A 19,099-nucleotide genomic window follows, 5' to 3' on the forward strand; every position below is an offset into this window, starting at 1 on the left:
TACTTTTCGGGATCAGCACTGGGTGTCATATGTAAGAGATGAATCACTGGGTTCTACTCCTGAAGCCAAGACTATACAGTATATTAACTAACTTGAATTTAAGTTAAAAAAAAAACATGCTAAGGAAAAGAAAAAATTAAAATTAAATTTAAAAAAATGATCTTTCAGAATTTTTTTAAACAATGCAATAGATTTATGATGATTTATTTTCATTCTGACCCAGCTTCTCTGCAGCCAGTGGAAATTTTGGCCAGATATTTGACATCATTAGCCACATAGTATATGACAGTGAAAGAGAACAAACTGATCTGCTGATAGATTGTGAGCCCGTAATTGTAGTCTTTATTAACACAGTACCCTAACCTACACTACACCATGCCTAGGAGTGCTATGAAATTTCATATTTACAAAATGTACACTGTTATATAAACATTATGAGTCCCACAGCCAAACAGTCTAGGTATCCTTTTTTTCACTGAAATGTGTTGTTTTTAAAGGATTTCCTCTGGTTTTCTGTTTTCTATTTGCCCTGTAATTGTCAGGATTCAAACAGGTAAATTGTCAGAGTTTTTGACAACATCTTGCTGCACACATTTGAGCTTCATGGATCCTGGACCTGAGGGTAAGCTGTACAGTGAAGATTACGATGATAACTATAATGAGCTGGAACCAGGTGACTGGATGAATGGCCACAGTTCAACCAGTAATGGTAAGGAAGCTTCATAAAGGCAGTGGCCTTGATGGGTAAGAATACAAAGTATTGTTGAGCATCCTCCTTAATATTTCTCACCACCAGCAGCTTCACTCCTATTTAATACACCTAGATTTCTACTTCTGTTTGGCTTCACTTTTTATCCTTCTACTTACCTTGGTTCCTGGTCTAATATCCCTGTGGTAATTATGAAGTGTGGAGTTTGACTATCTCCTACTAAGGTTAGGGAAGACTTCTTTCCTGGGTATAGAAAATGGCTAGTGACTTCAAAATGAGAGGAAACAATGGTAAGAGGTATTTAATCAAACATGTAGTAGGAGAACTATACATATACAGTACTGCTTTTTGACACTTAAAAGCATAAAACTAAGAATCTCAGAGTACTTTTTATGTATAATGTTATTGGGGCACAGAATCTCTGGGGAGGTCTGCATAGTTTGAAAAAGCCTATTCAGTGTGCCTATTGCTTTCATACTACAAACTAGACAAATAAAGCACAAGAAATCTGACTGGCTGCTAGGAATACAAAGATGATATAGTGAGAAAGCATCATGGGGGCATATATTAAAAATGGCTGAGAAACACCCTAATGTGTTAAAATACTAACCTAGGCAGGGCAAGAATTACATTGTGTGAATCCCAAAAAGAGAAGGGCCAATAAGAGTGAATTATTCTTCTAGCTATCTAAAATATGGTTTGCCTGCTTTCATTGTGTCTTTGACTGTTAGCCTGTTTCTTAAGGCAGCCAGTTTCTTTATCCTAAGAGTGGCGTGTTAGAGAAAAGAAAATAATTGGCTTTCCTTAGTGAAGTAGCAAGCATTATCTCATATGCAATACACCAACACATCAGCATTCAGGATGATTTTCTTCTTTGGGCTCAGCATTTACTCACCTAAGTACCATTGAATTTATTCTGCATTTGTTTTTGTTAGATCTAAAATAGTGTGAATTTCTTTGTTGGAAAAATACATTAAATACAAGGTTATTTCCTGTTATTAATAATTACCAAGGTCATGATATCTATCTTGGCATAAACAACTACTTTGAAAACAAGACAAGAATAATCATATATTGAGGTTGTTTGCTATTCTATGGGTAGTTGGGATTTTCATCTGTAGCACTCATTCTTTTGGATTACTTTCTAAAACACAACTTTTTAATGATATATATGTGTATACACATATATTACTAAATTTGATATTGTGCCTAAGTCACTTTCTCCTCTCTGGGTTTACTCATAGGTGGTCTCACAATGGCTGTGTTTATCGCTTGCCAGCTCTTCCATGCCAAGAACACTTCCCTCCATATTCTTCATAATCCTCCACTCAAGTATCTATATCATATTCAAGGTTATAATATTTGTCATTAGGATGTCACTGAGAATGATTTCCATTTTTACAGCTTTGCTAGCTTCCACTGATCACATCAGAACACAGAAAAACATCTGGAGAGATCACTGAAAATGATCAAAAACCAGATGATGTATAACTGACCTAGCAGACTTTAGTATGCATCCAAACACTGTGATTTTCCTACTATAAATGTTGTAAATGTTCATGTAAAGTCTGAAACATTAGGATCCATGAGGTCTGTGTATGTATTTTGTTTTCATTATCCATAGTCAGGGACAATGTTATAGGAGGTGAGTGGGAGAAGGAGAGCCCAAGAGGATATGGACCGTATCTGTCTCCTTCATCACTGAAACCTCAGCAGCTAGTACACCACCTAGTACTTAGTAGGCAAGAAATATTTGGTGAATAAATGAAGGTGGTGACTTGAAAAGACCAATGTGTGGCCAGTAGTCCTTTTGACACCAGTGCCACACGGAGATTGTTTTTCCCATAGCAATTGTAGCTGCCATTTATGGAATTTGTCTGTTTTCAGCTAAGCTTGGGTTTAGTGGAAGATTTTTGTCTTTTCTCACAAAAGTCTCCTTATACCAGTAAGACTCCAAGGGCCCCATTCTGCTCCTCCTCTACCACCGCTGCCACACCACTACCATCACATTCACAGATTATAAAATCCTTGCTCCACCTGTCCTTAAAAAAACCTCATACTACTTTCAGGAGCCCTAATATTGTCTTAGCAAAGTTGAAGAACAGGTAGGTCCTGGTAAATGGCCATAGTTTCTAAATGGTAAAGCCAAGATGTTGTAAAATGATTACAAGCTCCCCCCCTCCACCTCCATGATCAAAAATAACCTACTTCTGGTGCTGTGTTATGGGCACAGGAGCCAATCCTTCTGGTTGGTGGGGTAGATTGTAAACTAACTAAAATGTTCATTTTTTTCTCTCCCCCTACCCCCACTAACCTTGCAGCTCGCTGTGGTGATGAAGTTGCTCGCTATTTAGATCACCTTTTGGCGCACACTGCTCCCCATCCTAAACTAGCCCTCACCTCACAGAAGGGAGGGCTAGATCGGTTCCGAGCTGCTGTGCAAACAACCTGCGATTTAATGTCCTTGGTGACCAAGGCCAAGGAGCTGCATGTACAGAGTGAGTAATGCCATGACTCACTGGAGTCAGGCACAGGATTGATGTGAAGCCCAGGATGGGGGCAGGGCGTTTATTAGCAGTGCAAGCAGGAACTCTGTTTTGTTCACTGCTTTATCCCCAGCATCTCAGACAGATGGAACACATTAGACACTCAAATATTTGTAAATTTAATAAATTGCATATAGTTTTGCCGTCGATGGTGCTATATGGTCTCATAGTGAAAAGAAGCAGAACAGGAGACATGGAGAATTTTAACATCAGTATTAAAGTGACAGAAAGAGTTTTTTCTTTTGGAAAAGTTACTCCTTTGGAAGCACTTTTATTTAAAGAGAAAGCCCTGCAAGCAATTACAAGATAATCTGGCAATGGAGAGGGAGATACTCGCCCTTAAGTAAGCTGCATCTGGTTACCTTATGTCAGCTGTGACATTTACAATCAGTTGTTCTAGCAGCGCAAGAGCTGTGTTTATTCCTCAACTGCAGTACTCCCTAATCAACAACATTGTCATTGTCCTCCCTATGACCACTACCCCCCTTCGGCAGTATGTGCAGTGGAGGGTGTCACCTACCACCCATTGCTAGGAGGAGTCATCGTTCCTAAGAGTACTCAGTGCCACTGTGGTAGCTGCATCTGAAGGGACAGAAGGGCTCCTTGGCCACACCTAGGGGGCCTAAATGGTAACATTTTATAGATGAGAATGATTGAGATGCATGTTCTTGCTGTCTAAAACTTTATTGACCATTACTAACCAAAGATAATTAAACATGAATCATTTAACATTTCAAAGATGGAAAAGCTTAGCATACCCTTTGAGTATGCTCCCTTGACCAAGGGCTCATGTGAAGAGATCGCCTTTCTTAAGTTCTACTTCTAGATTGCAAACCAGGAAACTTAAGCTTAATTCCCAGCTCTGCTACTTACTTGCTTGAACAGTTATTTGAGCTCTGTATCTCTCTTTCTATATCTGTAAAATGGTGAAAGTGACAAGACAGTCTCTCTGTTGAGGTTATGGTAAGTATTTGGACTATAAATGGACTATAAGTAAAAATATTAGGAATATCTCGAAGTAGGTCAGCCACTACATTTTTTTTTTTGATTCCCTACATAGGGATAAACATCTGTTTATCTATTCTCAAGGAAATCCAACTGCTGACAGCCCGATATTTTCCCAGGGTAGTCCAGAAAATAGAAAACAGAACTGGGTTCTTTCTGTTACATATGGTATTCGATCAAAGTATCAGTGATGGCACCATTTTGGTATTGATTACATTCATAGAGTTTAATATCTTAAATGTCCATTTAATGCTACAATTCTAGGCATTCCATGGAAAATATGGTTGATTGAACAATCTTTAAATTATCTGATATTCATATTTTTCTTTGATATTAGCAAGAAAGGATAAATTTCTCACTCTTGTTCTATATAATATAAAGAACAACTCCTATACAACTTGATTTTGAGGGCAACTGTGAATTACTTGTTTTTTAGTCTCCTAAGTTATCTAACCTTTCCCATAAATGTCAACCTCTTGCAGATGTTCACATGTATCTTCCTACAAAGATATTTCAGGCTTCCCGGCCTTCATTGAACTTACTTGACTCTCCTCATTGCCCACAAGAGGACCAGGTAAACTTGCACATGACGTATTTGCCAGCTCTTTGCAAAACCACCATCTGTATGGCAAATAACAGAACTAGCCCTTATGGTTTCTGCTAATAACTGGTGGTAGGCAAAATGCTACCCTGGTGAAGATATACTCCTTTTTAGGTCACTTTTTAAATTTTTTTTTCAACGTTTATTTATTTTTGGGACAGAGAGAGACAGAGCATGAACGGGGGAGGGGCAGAGAGAGAGGCAGACACAGAATCGGAAACAAGCTCCAGGCTCTGAGCCATCAGCCCAGAGCCCGACGCGGGGCTCGAACTCACGGACTGCGAGATCGTGACCTGGCTGAAGTCGGACGCTCAACCGACTGCGCCACCCAGGCGCCCCTTTAGGTCACTTTTAAAATGAGCAAGTTTTGGGGTGCCTGGGTGGCTCAGTAGGTTAAGTGTCTGACTTTGGTTCAGGTCGTGATCTCGGGGTTCATGACTTCAAGCCTCACATCTGGCTCTGTGCTGACAGCTCAGAGCCTGGAGCCTGCTTCAGATTCTATGTCTCCCTCTCTCTCTGCCCCTCCTCCACTCACTCACTCTCTCTCTGTGTGTGTCTCTCTCTCAAAAATAAACATTAAAAAATAAAATAAAATGAATAAGATTTTCCTAGCCAGGCTCTAAGAAAACGAAATTGTTATGTCATTCATGTTGAAGATTTCATTGTTTTTGTTTTACTTTCCATCAAAATGTAGGGAATTCTTACAGAAAAGGTTTAGAGGTGAAAAGATTGACACTCTAGGGCACTATTTAAGTTGAGCATTTGTGGACTTAAGTTTTTCTGTCCTTTCTCAAACTAAAGGTTCCCTCTGTTCGTGTAGAAATACATCTTCCTAGAGACCAATCTGGGGAGGTGGACTTCAAAGCACTCATTTTACAGTTGAAGGAGACCTCCAGCTTACAGGAGCAAGCTGACATCCTTTACATGCTGTATACTATGAAGTAAGTGATAGATATTATCACTTTAATGTTCATGTAGAGGGGAAGTATAACATAGTAAATAAAACACAGTTTTGGAGTCTCATTGACCTGGATTTGAATTTTGCCCCTACCCACTGTGTAACTTCAAAGCCTCAAGTGTCCTCATTTATAAAATTTAGATTACGCCTACCACATAAAACTGTTGTAAAGATTAAACAAGATACAATATCTGCAAAGTCTCTAATACAATGCCTGCTGCAGAGTAGGTGACCAATAACTAGTGACTATTATTATCATTATTATGGATATTTTAAGCCTCTGTAATTTGTTAAAAATCCACAGTTAAATAAATTCTAAACTCAAAAGAAGTAAGAAGATGGAGGCTTACAGAAAAAATAAACTAACATTTCTGAGTGTTTGCTATGTGTCCAGAACCCTGCTAGGTACATTATATGTAGGAACCTCACACTCAGCATGCCCAAATGGAACTCTCTCCTGTCCCTTACTTCCTCCCCGCAAAACATAACCTGAACTTCCTCATTTATTCATGTAGTCATCAACCTGAAGAGGCAGATCCCCTCCCCTAAATTTGGTTTGGATGCTGAGACTGATGATGCCACACATGTACCAAAAGTCTGTAAAATGTTTATTACTCACATAATGAGACTTCTGGGGAGAGTGGAACAGATTCCAAAGTTGGTCAAACAAAAAAAAAAAAGCTTAAGTGAGTAGGGAAAGGAGGCTGGATTGGGGTTTTATTACAATCAGGAGGTGAAGCTGGGATAAAGTTTGTCACCAGCACCAAGAGAGGAAACACTTGGATTTTTCTGGCACCTTGCCCAGATGTAGGCTGGAAGGGAAAGAGGACTTGAAAGTGGTCAGCCAGTCAAACATTAAAAATGGAGTTATATTCTGAAATTCTACATCCTTGTTGTTGGACCCAACACCTACCTACTCAGCATGCTTCTCCCCATATCCAGTTAATCACCAAGTCTACTCAGTTTTACCTCTAAATATTTACCTTCTGCATCTCTTGTATTGGCGCCTTCACTCAGGTCTTTGTCTCTCACCAGGACTATTGCTATAGCTTTGTAACAAATCTTCCTATTTTCATCTTGTTCTCCTGAAGCCCAGCCTCCACAGAGGAGAGAGAGTAACTTTTCTGTTTTACTTTGTTTTTTATTCAATTTTTAAGAGAAGATTCTAGTTATTTTTTTATGTTTTTATTTATTTTTGAGAGAGAGAGAGAGCACATGCACACACAGTGGGGAGGGGCACCGAGAGATAAAGACAGAGGATCCAAAGTTGGCTCTGTGCTGACAGCAGAACCTGATGTGGGGCTCAAACTCATGAATCATGAGATCATGACCTGGGCTGAAGTCAGACACCTAACATACTGAGCCACCCAGGCACCCCCTGTTTTACTTTCAATGATAGAAATGTCCAAATTTATTTAAAAGTAGAGAGAATGGCATAATGAACACTTTGAGACCCATCATCCAGCCTGAACAATTATAAAGACATGGTTAACCTTGTCACATCTATATTATCTCCCTCTCTTCTCCCAGATTGGTTTGACAGAGAAACCAGACATTTATTATTTATCCCTAAATATTACAGTATTATTTCTAAAAGTCAATGAATCTCGTAAAACGAGACCACAGTGGGACTTCTGGTTCCAGACAAGATAGACTACATACATTCCTCTCTGTTCCTCCTGCTAAGTACAGGATGACATCATTTGTAAAACAAACATAACAAGGTGTTAAAGGCTGGACAGAAGAAGGTAGACTGGCTAAGGACTTCAGGATCTGAGGAATGACAAGGTGGTGATGTCCCTTGGGTTCCTTTGTTCCATGTTGTCTTTGGGTCCCGCATCAGATGACAGAGAAGCCAGCACCCCGAAAATGCCAATGGGCACAGACACCAAAAGCCCGATGAAAAACTTGTTCTTTCTAGACAAAGGACTAGGAAAGGGCAGACTAGCAAGACCAACAACATTGAGACAATTACCACTCTACTGGAGCCAAGCACCATAGAAGAATCTGTGGCCCCACCCCTGTCCAGAAGGGCTTAGCTTGAAGCCCAGACTTCCACTCCCACCTCAGTGTAACAAAGCAGGCACTACCTCACCTTCTGCACTGCCAGGGTAGTGTCAAAGAAGACCAAGTAGGTATCTAAGACTTCCATCCCCTCTAGGTGCTAATGAAGTCCCCTTGGTCTGTGTGACTCCCAAGCTCATGCTGCTTCCATCTGATCGTGGTGTTTAGTGAGTAAATGAAAATGACAGCTGAAAATCCCACCAACACCAAACGCATATTTTTACACATCCAACTGTTACCAAAGTAGCCCCAACATACTTTTAGCTACGTAGGGCCTGCCTGCTTTGTATACTCCTTGAAACCTATTCCATATCTGCTAACAAGAGGTAAGCCCAGGGCCATGAACAGTACCCCAAACCACTGCTGACATTTAATGCTCTCTAACCTAGAGAATCCCCACAGTGCTACTGAAGCACATCACTTAGACATGTAACTTCCTCTTCCTCCTGTCCTCTGGGAGTTTCCTTGCCCTCCACACCTCCTGGATGGTAGAGCTGGTGCCTTAAATAAACCTCCAGGTAGTCTCATGCTGTGAGGGACTTCCCTTATCCTACAACCCTAAGAGCCACCACATAAGTCTTGTTATGTGCTACTGACAAAAAAAAAAGACATGGGGTCTTATTATTTTGATACCTTTGTTTCTTTCATTTTTCCTTTAGGGTAAGGCACTTTATTCAACAAATACCTGTTGAGTACTTATTATGTGCCAGGCACAATGCTAAATGCAGCATAACGAAAAGATAGAGAAGGTAAAATGAAATAAGGGGTAAGCTTGAATGAAACCTGACGAGCCAGCTAGGTAGTTGATATGGGAAAACAAAGAGAGTTATACCTGAAAAGTTCATACTTTCCCACCAATTCAGATGATCAATGATTGGCTGCCAACCCTTTGGCTCCTAACACGAGTTTTCTTCATCTAATCCTGTATATTAACTTCACCATAACATCTGATCAAACCTACAGTCTGCCTAAAACTAGTATTCAGGTGATGTCAAACCACTTGACTAGAGTGTGTATGATGTGCTGCATGGGTTTTAATACACTTGGAATTCTGCCCAATATCCCTTGTGGATTTAACAGTAAAAGTTGGAGAGTGAAGGGAAGATGGCGGCGTAGGAGGACGCTGGGCTCACCGCGCGTCCTGCTGATCACTTAGATTCCACCTACACCTGCCTAAATAACCCAGAAAACCGCCAGAGGATTAGCAGAACGGAGTCACCAGACCCAAGCGCAGACGAGAGGCCCACGGAAGAGGGTAGGAAGGGCGGCGAGGCAGTGCGCGCTCCACGGACTGGCGGGAGGGAGCCGGGGCGGAGGGACGGCCCGCCGGCCAAGCAGAGTCCCTGAGTCCGGCTTGCAAAAGCGGAGGGGCCTGACGGACTGTGTTCCGACAGCAAGCGCGACTTAGCGTCTGGGAGGTCATAAGTTAACAGCTCTGCTCAGAAAGCGGGAAGGCTGGAGGACAAAGGGAGGGAGAGCTGCGGAGCCCCCGGACGACAGAGCTCAGTTTGGTGGGGAACAAAGGCACTCGCCAGCGCCATCCCCCCCGCCCATCCCCCAGCCAAAAATCCCAAAGGGAACCGGTTCCTGCCAGGGAAATTGCTCGCTCCGCGCAAACACCCAACTCTGTGCTTCTGCGGAGCCAAACCTCCGGCAGCGGATCTGACTCCCTCCCGCTGCCACAGGGCCCCTCCTGAAGTGGATCACCTAAGGAGAAGCAAGCTAAGCCTGCCCCCCCTGCCGCCGTGCACCTTGCCTACCCACCCCAGCTAATACGCCAGATCCCCAGCATCACAAGCCTGGCAGTGTGCAAGTAGCCCAGACGGGCCACGCCACCCCACAGTGAATCCCGCCCCTAGGAGAGGGGAAGAGAAGGCACACACCAGTCTGACTGTGGCCCCAGCGGTGGGCTGGGGGCAGACATCAGGACTGACTGCGGCCCCGCCCACCAACTCCAGTTATACACCACAGCACAGGGGAAGTGCCCTGCAGGTCCTCACCACACCAGGGAATATCCAAAATGACCAAGCGGAAGAATTCCCCTCAGAAGAATCTCCAATATAACAACAGCTAATGAGCTGATCAAAAAGGATTTAAATAATATAACAGAAAGTGAATTTAGAATAATAGTCATAAAATTAATCGCTGGGCTGGAAAACAGTATAGAGGACAGCAGAGAATCTCTTGCTACAGAGATCAAGGGACTAAGGAACAGTCACGAGGAGCTGAAAAACGCTTTAAATGAAATGCAAAACAAAATGGAAACCACCACGGCTCGGATGGAAGAGGCAGAGGAGAGAATAGGTGAACTAGAAGATAAAGTTATGGAAAAAGAGGAAGCTGAGAAAAAGAGAGATAAAAAAATCCAGGAGTATGAGGGGAAAATTAGAGAACTAAGTGATACACTAAAAAGAAATAATATACGCATAATTGGTATCCCAGAGGAGGAAGAGAGAGGGAAAGGTGCTGAAGGGGTACTTGAAGAAATAATAGCTGAGAACTTCCCTGAACTGGGGAAGGAAAAAGGCATTGAAATCCAAGAGGCACAGAGAACTCCCTTCAGACGTAACTTGAATCGATCTTCTGCACGACATATCATAGTGAAACTGGCAAAATACAAGGATAAAGAGAAAATTCTGAAAGCAGCAAGGGGTAAACGTGCCCTCACATATAAAGGGAGACCTATAAGACTCGTGACTGATCTCTCTTTTGAAACTTGGCAGGCCAGAAAGAATTGGCACGAGATTTTCAGTGTGCTAGACAGAAAAAATATGCAGCCGAGAATCCTTTATCCAGCAAGTCTGTCATTTAGAATAGAAGGAGAGATAAAGGTCTTCCCAAACAAACAAAAACTGAAGGAATTTGTCACCACTAAACCAGCCCTACAAGAGATCCTAAGGGGGACCCTGTGAGACAAAGTACCAGAGACATCACTACAAGCATAAAACGTACAGACATCACAATGACTCTAAACCCGTATCTTTCTATAATAACACTGAATGTAAATGGATTAAATGCGCCATCCAAAAGACATAGGGTATCAGAATGGATAAAAAAACAAGACCCATCTATTTGCTGTCTACAAGAGACTCATTTTAGACCTGAGGACACCTTTAGATTCAGAGTGAGGGGATGGAGAACTATTTATCATGCTACTGGAAGCCAGAAAAAAGCTGGAGTAGCCATACTTATATCAGACAAACTAGACTTTAAATTAAACGCTGTAACAAGAGATGAAGAAGGACATTATATAATAGTTACAGGGTCTATCCATCAGGAAGAGCTAACAATTATAAATGTGTATGCGCCGAATACCGGAGCCCCCAAATATATAAAACAATTACTCATAAACATAAGCAACCTTATTGATAAGAATGTGGTAATTGCTGGGGACTTTAACACCCCACTTACAGAAATGGATAGATCATCTAGACACACGGTCAATAAAGAAACAAGGGCCCTGAATGAGACATTGGATCAGATGGACTTGACAGATCTATTTAGAACTCTGCATCCCAAAGCAACAGAATATACTTTCTTCTCGAGTGCACATGGAACATTCTCCAAGATAGATCATATACTGGGTCACAAAACAGCCCTTCATAAGTTTACAAGATTTGAAATTATACCATGCATACTTTCAGACCACAATGCTATGAAGCTTGAAATCAACCACAGGAAAAAGTCTGGAAAACCTCCAAAAGCATGGAGGTTAAAGAACACCCTACTAACGAATGAGTGGGTGAACCAGGCAATTAGAGAAGAAATCAAAAAATATATGGAAACAAACGAAAATGAAAATACAACAATCCAAACGCTTTGGGACGCAGCGAAGGCAGTCCTGAGAGGAAAATACATTGCAATCCAGGCCTATCTCAAGAAACAAGAAAAATCCCAAATACAAAATCTAACAGCACACCTAAAGGAAATAGAAGCAGAACAGCAAAGGCAGCCTAAACCCAGCAGAAGAAGAGAAATAATAAAGGTCAGAGCAGAAATAAACAATATAGAATCTAAAAAAACTGTAGAGCAGATCAACGAAACCAAGAGTTGGTTTTTTGAAAAAATAAACAAAATTGACAAACCGCTAGCCAGGCTTCTCAAAAAGAAAAGGGAGATGACCCAAATAGATAAAATCATGAATGAAAATGGAATTATTACAACCAATCCCTCAGAGATACAAACAATTATCAGGGAATACTATGAAAAATTATATGCCAACAAATTGGACAACCTGGAAGAAATGGACAAATTCCTGAACACCCACACTCTTCCAAAACTCAATCAGGAGGAAATAGAAAGCTTGAACAGACCCATAACCAGCGAAGAAATTGAATCGGTTATCAAAAATCTCCCAACAAATAAGAGTCCAGGACCAGATGGCTTCCCAGGGGAGTTCTACCAGACGTTTAAAGCAGAGATCATACCTATCCTTCTCAAGCTATTCCAAGAAATAGAAAGGGAAGGAAAACTTCCAGACTCATTCTATGAAGCCAGTATTCCTTTGATTCCTAAACCAGACAGAGACCCAGTAAAAAAAGAGAACTACAGGCCAATATCCCTGATGAATATGGATGCAAACATTCTCAATAAGATACTAGCAAATCGAATTCAACAGCATATAAAAAGAATTATTCACCATGATCAAGTGGGATTCATTCCTGGGATGCAGGGCTGGTTCAACATTCGCAAATCAATCAACGTGATACATCACATTAATAAAAAAAAAAGAGAAGAACCATATGATCCTGTCAATCGATGCAGAAAAGGCCTTTGACAAAATCCAGCACCCTTTCTTAATAAAAACCCTTGAGAAAGTCGGGATAGAAGGAACATACTTAAAGATCATAAAAGCCATTTATGAAAAGCCCACAGCTAACATCATCCTCAACGGGGAAAAACTGAGAGCTTTTTCCCTGAGATCAGGAACACGACAGGGATGCCCACTCTCACCGCTGTTGTTTAACATAGTGCTGGAAGTTCTAGCATCAGCAATCAGACAACAAAAGGAAATCAAAGGCATCAAAATTGGCAAAGATGAAGTCAAGCTTTCGCTTTTTGCAGATGACATGATATTATACATGGAAAATCCGATAGACTCCACCAAAAGTCTGCTAGAACTGATACATGAATTCAGCAAAGTTGCAGGATACAAAATCAATGTACAGAAATCAGTTGCATTCTTATACACTAACAACGAAGCGACAGAAAGACAAATAAAGAAACTGATCCCATTCACAATTGCACCAAGAAGCATAAAATACCTAGGAATAAATCTAACCAAAGATGTAAAGGATCTGTATGCTGAAAACTATAGAAAGCTTATGAAGGTAATTGAAGAAGATTTAAAGAAATGGAAAGACATTCCCTGCTCATGGATTGGAAAAATAAATATTGTCAAAATGTCAATACTACCCAAAGCTATCTACACATTCAATGCAATCCCAATCAAAATTGCACCAGCATTCTTCTCGAAACTAGAACAAGCAATCCTAAAATTCCTATGGAACCACAAAAGGCCCCGAATAGCCAAAGGAATTTTGAAGAAGAAGACCAAAGCAGGAGGCATCACAATCCCAGACTTCAGCCTCTACTACAAAGCTGTCATCATCAAGACAGCATGGTATTGGCACAAAAACAGACACACAGACCAATGGAATAGAATAGAAACCCCAGAACTAGACCCACAAACATATGGCCAACTCATCTTTGACAAAGCAGGAAAGAACATCCAATGGAAAAAAGACAGCCTCTTTAACAAATGGTGCTGGGAGAACTGGACAGCAACATGCAGAAGGTTGAAACTAGACCACTTTCTCACACCATTTACAAAAAAAAACTCAAAATGGATAAAGGACCTAAATGTGAGACAGGAAACCATCAAAGCCTTAGAGGAGAAAGCAGGAAAAGACCTCTCTGACCTCAGCCATAGCAATCTCTTACTCGACACATCCCCAAAGGCAAGGGAATTAAAAGCAAAAGTGAATTACTGGGACCTTATGAAGATAAAAAGCTTCTGCACAGCAAAGGAAACAACCAACAAAACGAAAAGGCAACCAACGGAATGGGAAAAGATATTTGCAAATGACATATCGGACAAAGGGCTAGTATCTAAAATCTATAAAGAGCTCACCAAACTCCACACCCGAAAAACAAATAACCCAGTGAAGAAATGGGCAGAAAACATGAATAGACACTTCTCTAAAGAAGACATCCAGATGGCCAACAGGCACATGAAAAGATGTTCAGCGTCGCTCCTTATCAGGGAAATACAAATCAAAACCACACTCAGGTATCACCTCACGCCAGTCAGAGTGGCCAAAATGAACCAATCAGGAGACTATAGATGCTGGCGAGGATGTGGAGAAACGGGAACCCTCTTGCACTGTTGGTGGGAATGCAAATTGGTGCAGCCGCTCTGGAAAGCAGTGTGGAGGTTCCTCAAAAAATTAAAAATAGACCTACCCTATGACCCAGCAATAGCACTGCTAGGAATTTACCCAAGGGATACAGGAGTGCTGATGCATAGGGGCACTTGTACTCCAATGTTCATAGCAGCACTGTCAACAATAGCCAAATTATGGAAAGAGCCTAAATGTCCATCAACTGATGAATGGATAAAGAAATTGTGGTTTATATACACAATGGAATACTACGTGGCAATGAGAAAAAATGAAATATGGCCTTTTGTAGCAACGTGGATGGAACTGGAGAGTGTGATGCTAAGTGAAATAAGCCATACAGAGAAAGACAGATACCATATGGTTTCACTCTTATGTGGATCCTGAGAAACTTAACAGGAACCCATGGGGGAGGGGAAGGAAAAAAAAAAAAAAAAGGACGTTAGAGTGGGAGAGAGCCAAAGCATAAGAGACTGTTAAAAACTGAGAACAAACTGAGGGTTGATGGGGGGTGGGAGGGAGGGGCGGGTGGGTGATGGGTATTGAGGAGGGCACCTTTTGGGATGAGCACTGGGTGTTGTATGGAAACCAATTTGTCAATAAACTTCATATTAAAAAAAAAAAAGAAATATGGCCTTTTGTAGCAACGTGGATGGAACTGGATAGTGTGATGCTAAGTGAAATAAGCCATACAGAGAAAGACAGATACCATATGGTTTCACTCTTATGTGGATCCTGAGAAACTTAACAGGAACCCATGGGGGAGGGGAAGGAAAAAAAAAAAAGAGGTTAGAGTGGGAGAGAGCCAAAGCATAAGAGACTGTTATAAAGTGAAAACAAACTGAGGGTTGATGGGGGGTGGGAGGTAGGGGAGGGTGGGTGATGGGTATTGAGGAGGGCACCTTTTGGGATGAGCACTGGGTGTTGTATGGAAACCAATTTGTCAATAAATTTCATATATATAAAATAAAATAAAATATAAAATAAAATAAAATAAAATAAAATAAAATAAAACACTAAAAAAAAAAAAAGTAAAAGTTGAGGGGCACCTGGGTGACTCCGTCAGCTAAGTGTCTGACTCTTGATTTTGGCTTGGTCATGATCTCACGGTTCGTGAGTTTGAGACCTGCATCAGGCCTGTGCTCAGGGCTCTTTGCTGACAGCACAGAGCCTGCTTGAGATTCTCTCTCTTCCTCACTCTCTGCCCCTACCCCGCTCCCTCTCCCTCTCTCCCTCTGTCTGTCTCTCTCAAAATAAATAAATAAACTTTAAAAAAAGTAAAAGTTGGGAGATCGGGTTTCCTATCTCTGTTGACTAGCATTCCTTCTATGAATTGTTTATAACCTTTGTTTGTTCTCTGTTGGGTTTTTTATATATTTCTCATTGATATTAGATGTCACTATTTTGTTAGTTACAGTTGTTACAGATATTTTATCCAAATAATTTGCTAATTATATGCTTTTCTCTATGCAGAAGTTTAATTTTTATATCATAAAATCTGTCAGTCTTTCCTTTTTGGCTTTTGGGTTTCTTGTTATGCATCCCCTCCCAGAATTTTAAAAATATTTTAAATACCTTTAATAATTTTTTTAGATTATATGTCTTTAATCTACTTAGAATATATATATGTCTTCTTACTCAGCATATCTAATACCCAGTTCACCGTCTTTATCGGAAAGCCACTGCTCCTGGCCATGTTCATGGTATCATCCTTCTTTTAGTCACCCAGGCTTGAAATTGTGTCATCATCTTCAGCTCCTCCTCATACCCTGCCTCTCCCTGCAACATCATCACTACCATTGGGAATCATGGGCCAAATATACATCCTCTATGATCTTTCAACCTTTGTCTACCATTGCTCCCCACTCACATTGTGAATTCTTTCACCAAAACAGCCTGCTACTTACCATATCCAAAACACAGCCTATACATGACTACTTTCATACCTTGGCTCATGTTTTGCCTTCTGCCTGGACTACACTCGTTTACCACACCGCATCTCTCCTCATTGGAATTCTAGCTATCCATCAAGGCCTAGTTCACCTGTCATCTTCATAAAGCTTTCTCTGACCTGTGGGAATAAAAAGGATCATCCCTGATTCTGAGCTCTCAAAACATGTATTTTAATACTATTCATTTATCTATTTTGATTTTGACCATTTCAAACTTAGAGAAAAGTTGTAAGAATAGCACAAAAAATTTTCTGGATATCCTTCACCTAAATTCCTCAGGTTTACCTTGAGCTTTGATCTCAGTCTCAATTTCTCTCTCTCTTTCTTTCTGTCTCTCTCTTACTCATTCTCTGTCATCATCACCATCATCATACATACATACATACATACATACATACATACATATATCTTTATGAATCATGTGAGAGTAAGTGGCAGACATGATCCACATGATCCCTTTCTATCCTAAGTGTTTGAGTGTGCATTGTGTATTTCCTAAAGACTAGGAATTCTCTTACATAAGCACAGTACAATTGCCAAAATCAGAAAATTAATGTTAAAACAATAGTATTATTGAATCTACATACTAGACTTGTCAGTTGTCCTAATAATGTCTTTATAGCAAAAGAAAATCTAAATTACACATTTCGGGGCACCTTGGTGGCTCAGTCAGTTGAGTGCCTGACTCAATTTTGATTCAGTTCATGATCCCAGGGTCGAGGGATAGAGCTCTGCATTGGGCTCTGTGCTGAGCATGAAAGCCTGCTTAAGATCCTCTCTCTCGCTCTCGCTCTCGCTCTCTCTCTCCACATATATATATATAGTATATTTAAAGTAGTAGTATATATATATATAGTATATTTAAAGTAGTATCTTCCACATTCTGCCACTGTAAAGTTTTTATGTTGCACTTTATAAATAAAAAGTATCTTGTAGAGATATATTTTGAAACTGTAAATATCCTGTCACTCTTTAGACTTTCTTTTTTTTTTTTAATTTTTTTTTCAACGTTTTATTTTTATTTTTGGGACAGAGAGAGACAGAGCATGAACGGGGGAGGGGCAGAGAGAGAGGGAGACATGACGCGGGGCTCGAACTCACGGACCGTGAGATCGTGACCTGGCTGATGTCGGACGCTTAACCGACTGCGCCACCCAGGCGCCCCACTCTTTAGACTTTCATTCACTTGTTTTTTTAATCCATTGTGGACTCTTCCTATGGTACTTTTTATTTCATAGTTTTAAAAATATATTTAATGGGGGCTTTTGGGATGAGCACTGGGTGTTGTATGGAAACTAATTTGACAATAAATTTCATATAATAAAATAAAATAATAATGGGGGCACCTGAGTGGTTCAGTCAGTTAAGCATCCAACTCTTGGTTTCAGCTCAGGCCATAATCTTACAGTCTGTGAGATCAAGCCCCACATCAGGCTCCACGCTGACAGCATGAAGCCTACTTGAAATTCTCTCTCTCCTGCTCTCTTTGCCCCTCCCTTGCTCGCTCGCTCTCTCTCAAAATAAATAAGCAAAATATGTGTATTTAATGTATTTATTTTTAATATATTTAGTATATTAAATACATCATGTTAGTATATACTTACTAAAATTTAATATACTGAATAATCCATTATCGTATTTGAACTTTTTAAAGTACAAAAGGATACAGTGAAAAGATGAAAAGTCTTTTGCCCACCTCTGGTCTCTAGATACCTGGTTTATTTGTGTATCCATCTGGGGACAGTTTGTGCATATGTAGGTAAATGTTGGTAAATAAAGACATATATGTATGTAATTTTACACCTGTTTACCCAAATGGAAGCATAGTATATACACTGTTCTGTACCTTGCTCTTTTTCACTAAAACTATTTATCTTGAAAATCATTACATATATATTCCATTTATCTATGAGTGCTTAACAAATAACCCCAAAATTCGGTGGCTTAAAATAGTAAAAATAAAACATGTTTAGATTATCCATCACAGTTCTGGAGCTTGTCTAACTCAGCTAGACAGTTCTCACTTGGGATCTCATTCAGTTGTGGTCTGACAGTGTCTGGGGCTGAAGTCACCAGGAGGCTTGTCCATTTGAATATCTAGGAGTTGATACTGGTTGTTGGCTGGAACCTTGCCGGGAGCTGTCACCTGGAACGCCTACAGATGACCTCCCCCATGTCTCTCCACTTCTTCGCAGCCTGATGTCTAGGTCCCAAGATTATGTGCCCCAGAAAAGGACCAAGTGGAAGCTGCATGAATGTTTATGACCTAGCCTCAGAAATCATACAGCATCATTTCAAATTAGTCACAAGCATGCCTGGGTTGAAGGGGAGAGAACACAGACCCAACCTCTTCATGGGAGGACTGTACAAGTCACACTGTAAGAAAAGCGTGTTAGATGGAACATTATTGGAATCACTTTGAAACATACAGCCTGCCATGATCTAGATCTACATCATACTTTCTCATTAGTTGTGTAGCATTCCCTTGTTTGAATATACCATAATTTAACAGTCTCCTGTTGATGGACATTTGGGTTGTCTCCCATCATTCACTGTCACAACGCTATAGCAAATAACCTACCTCATAGTATATATCATTTCTCATGTGTGGAGTTTATCCTACAGATATACCAGAAATGCTAAGTCAAGGAATATAGAGATTTTGAAAATTAATATGTATTTCCAAATAGCTCTCCAGAGAAATTGTCCCAATTTTACTCCCACTAGCAATATATCAGGATCACCTATTTTCCCAAAGCCTCACCAATGCAGTGTTTTCAAATTTGGGGATTTGGGACAACATGATAGATTAAAAAATGTTGTCTTGGTGTAGTGTTAATTTTTCTTATTATGAGTGAGATCA

The 19,099-nt window shown here is 40.4% G+C and overlaps 1 protein-coding gene across 2 annotated transcripts in view; it reads left to right on the plus strand.

Annotated features, from left to right (window-relative positions):
- Positions 1-19,099, plus strand: part of PHKA1 (phosphorylase kinase regulatory subunit alpha 1) — a 186,711-nt gene that overhangs the window by 140,857 nt on the left and 26,755 nt on the right. For both annotated transcript variants that reach the window (XM_047092509.1, XM_047092510.1), the window contains exons 18-21: positions 543-709; positions 3,031-3,207; positions 4,743-4,834; positions 5,663-5,802. In XM_047092509.1, the coding sequence (XP_046948465.1) occupies positions 543-709; positions 3,031-3,207; positions 4,743-4,834; positions 5,663-5,802 (576 nt within the window). The remainder of the gene's footprint in view (positions 1-542; positions 710-3,030; positions 3,208-4,742; positions 4,835-5,662; positions 5,803-19,099) is intronic.

This window comes from Lynx rufus, unplaced genomic scaffold, assembly GCF_022079265.1.
Source record: "Lynx rufus isolate CCGP_SWC_20201006 ecotype Redwood Valley unplaced genomic scaffold, mLynRuf1.p SCAF_30, whole genome shotgun sequence".
Lineage (NCBI taxonomy): Eukaryota > Metazoa > Chordata > Mammalia > Carnivora > Felidae > Lynx > Lynx rufus.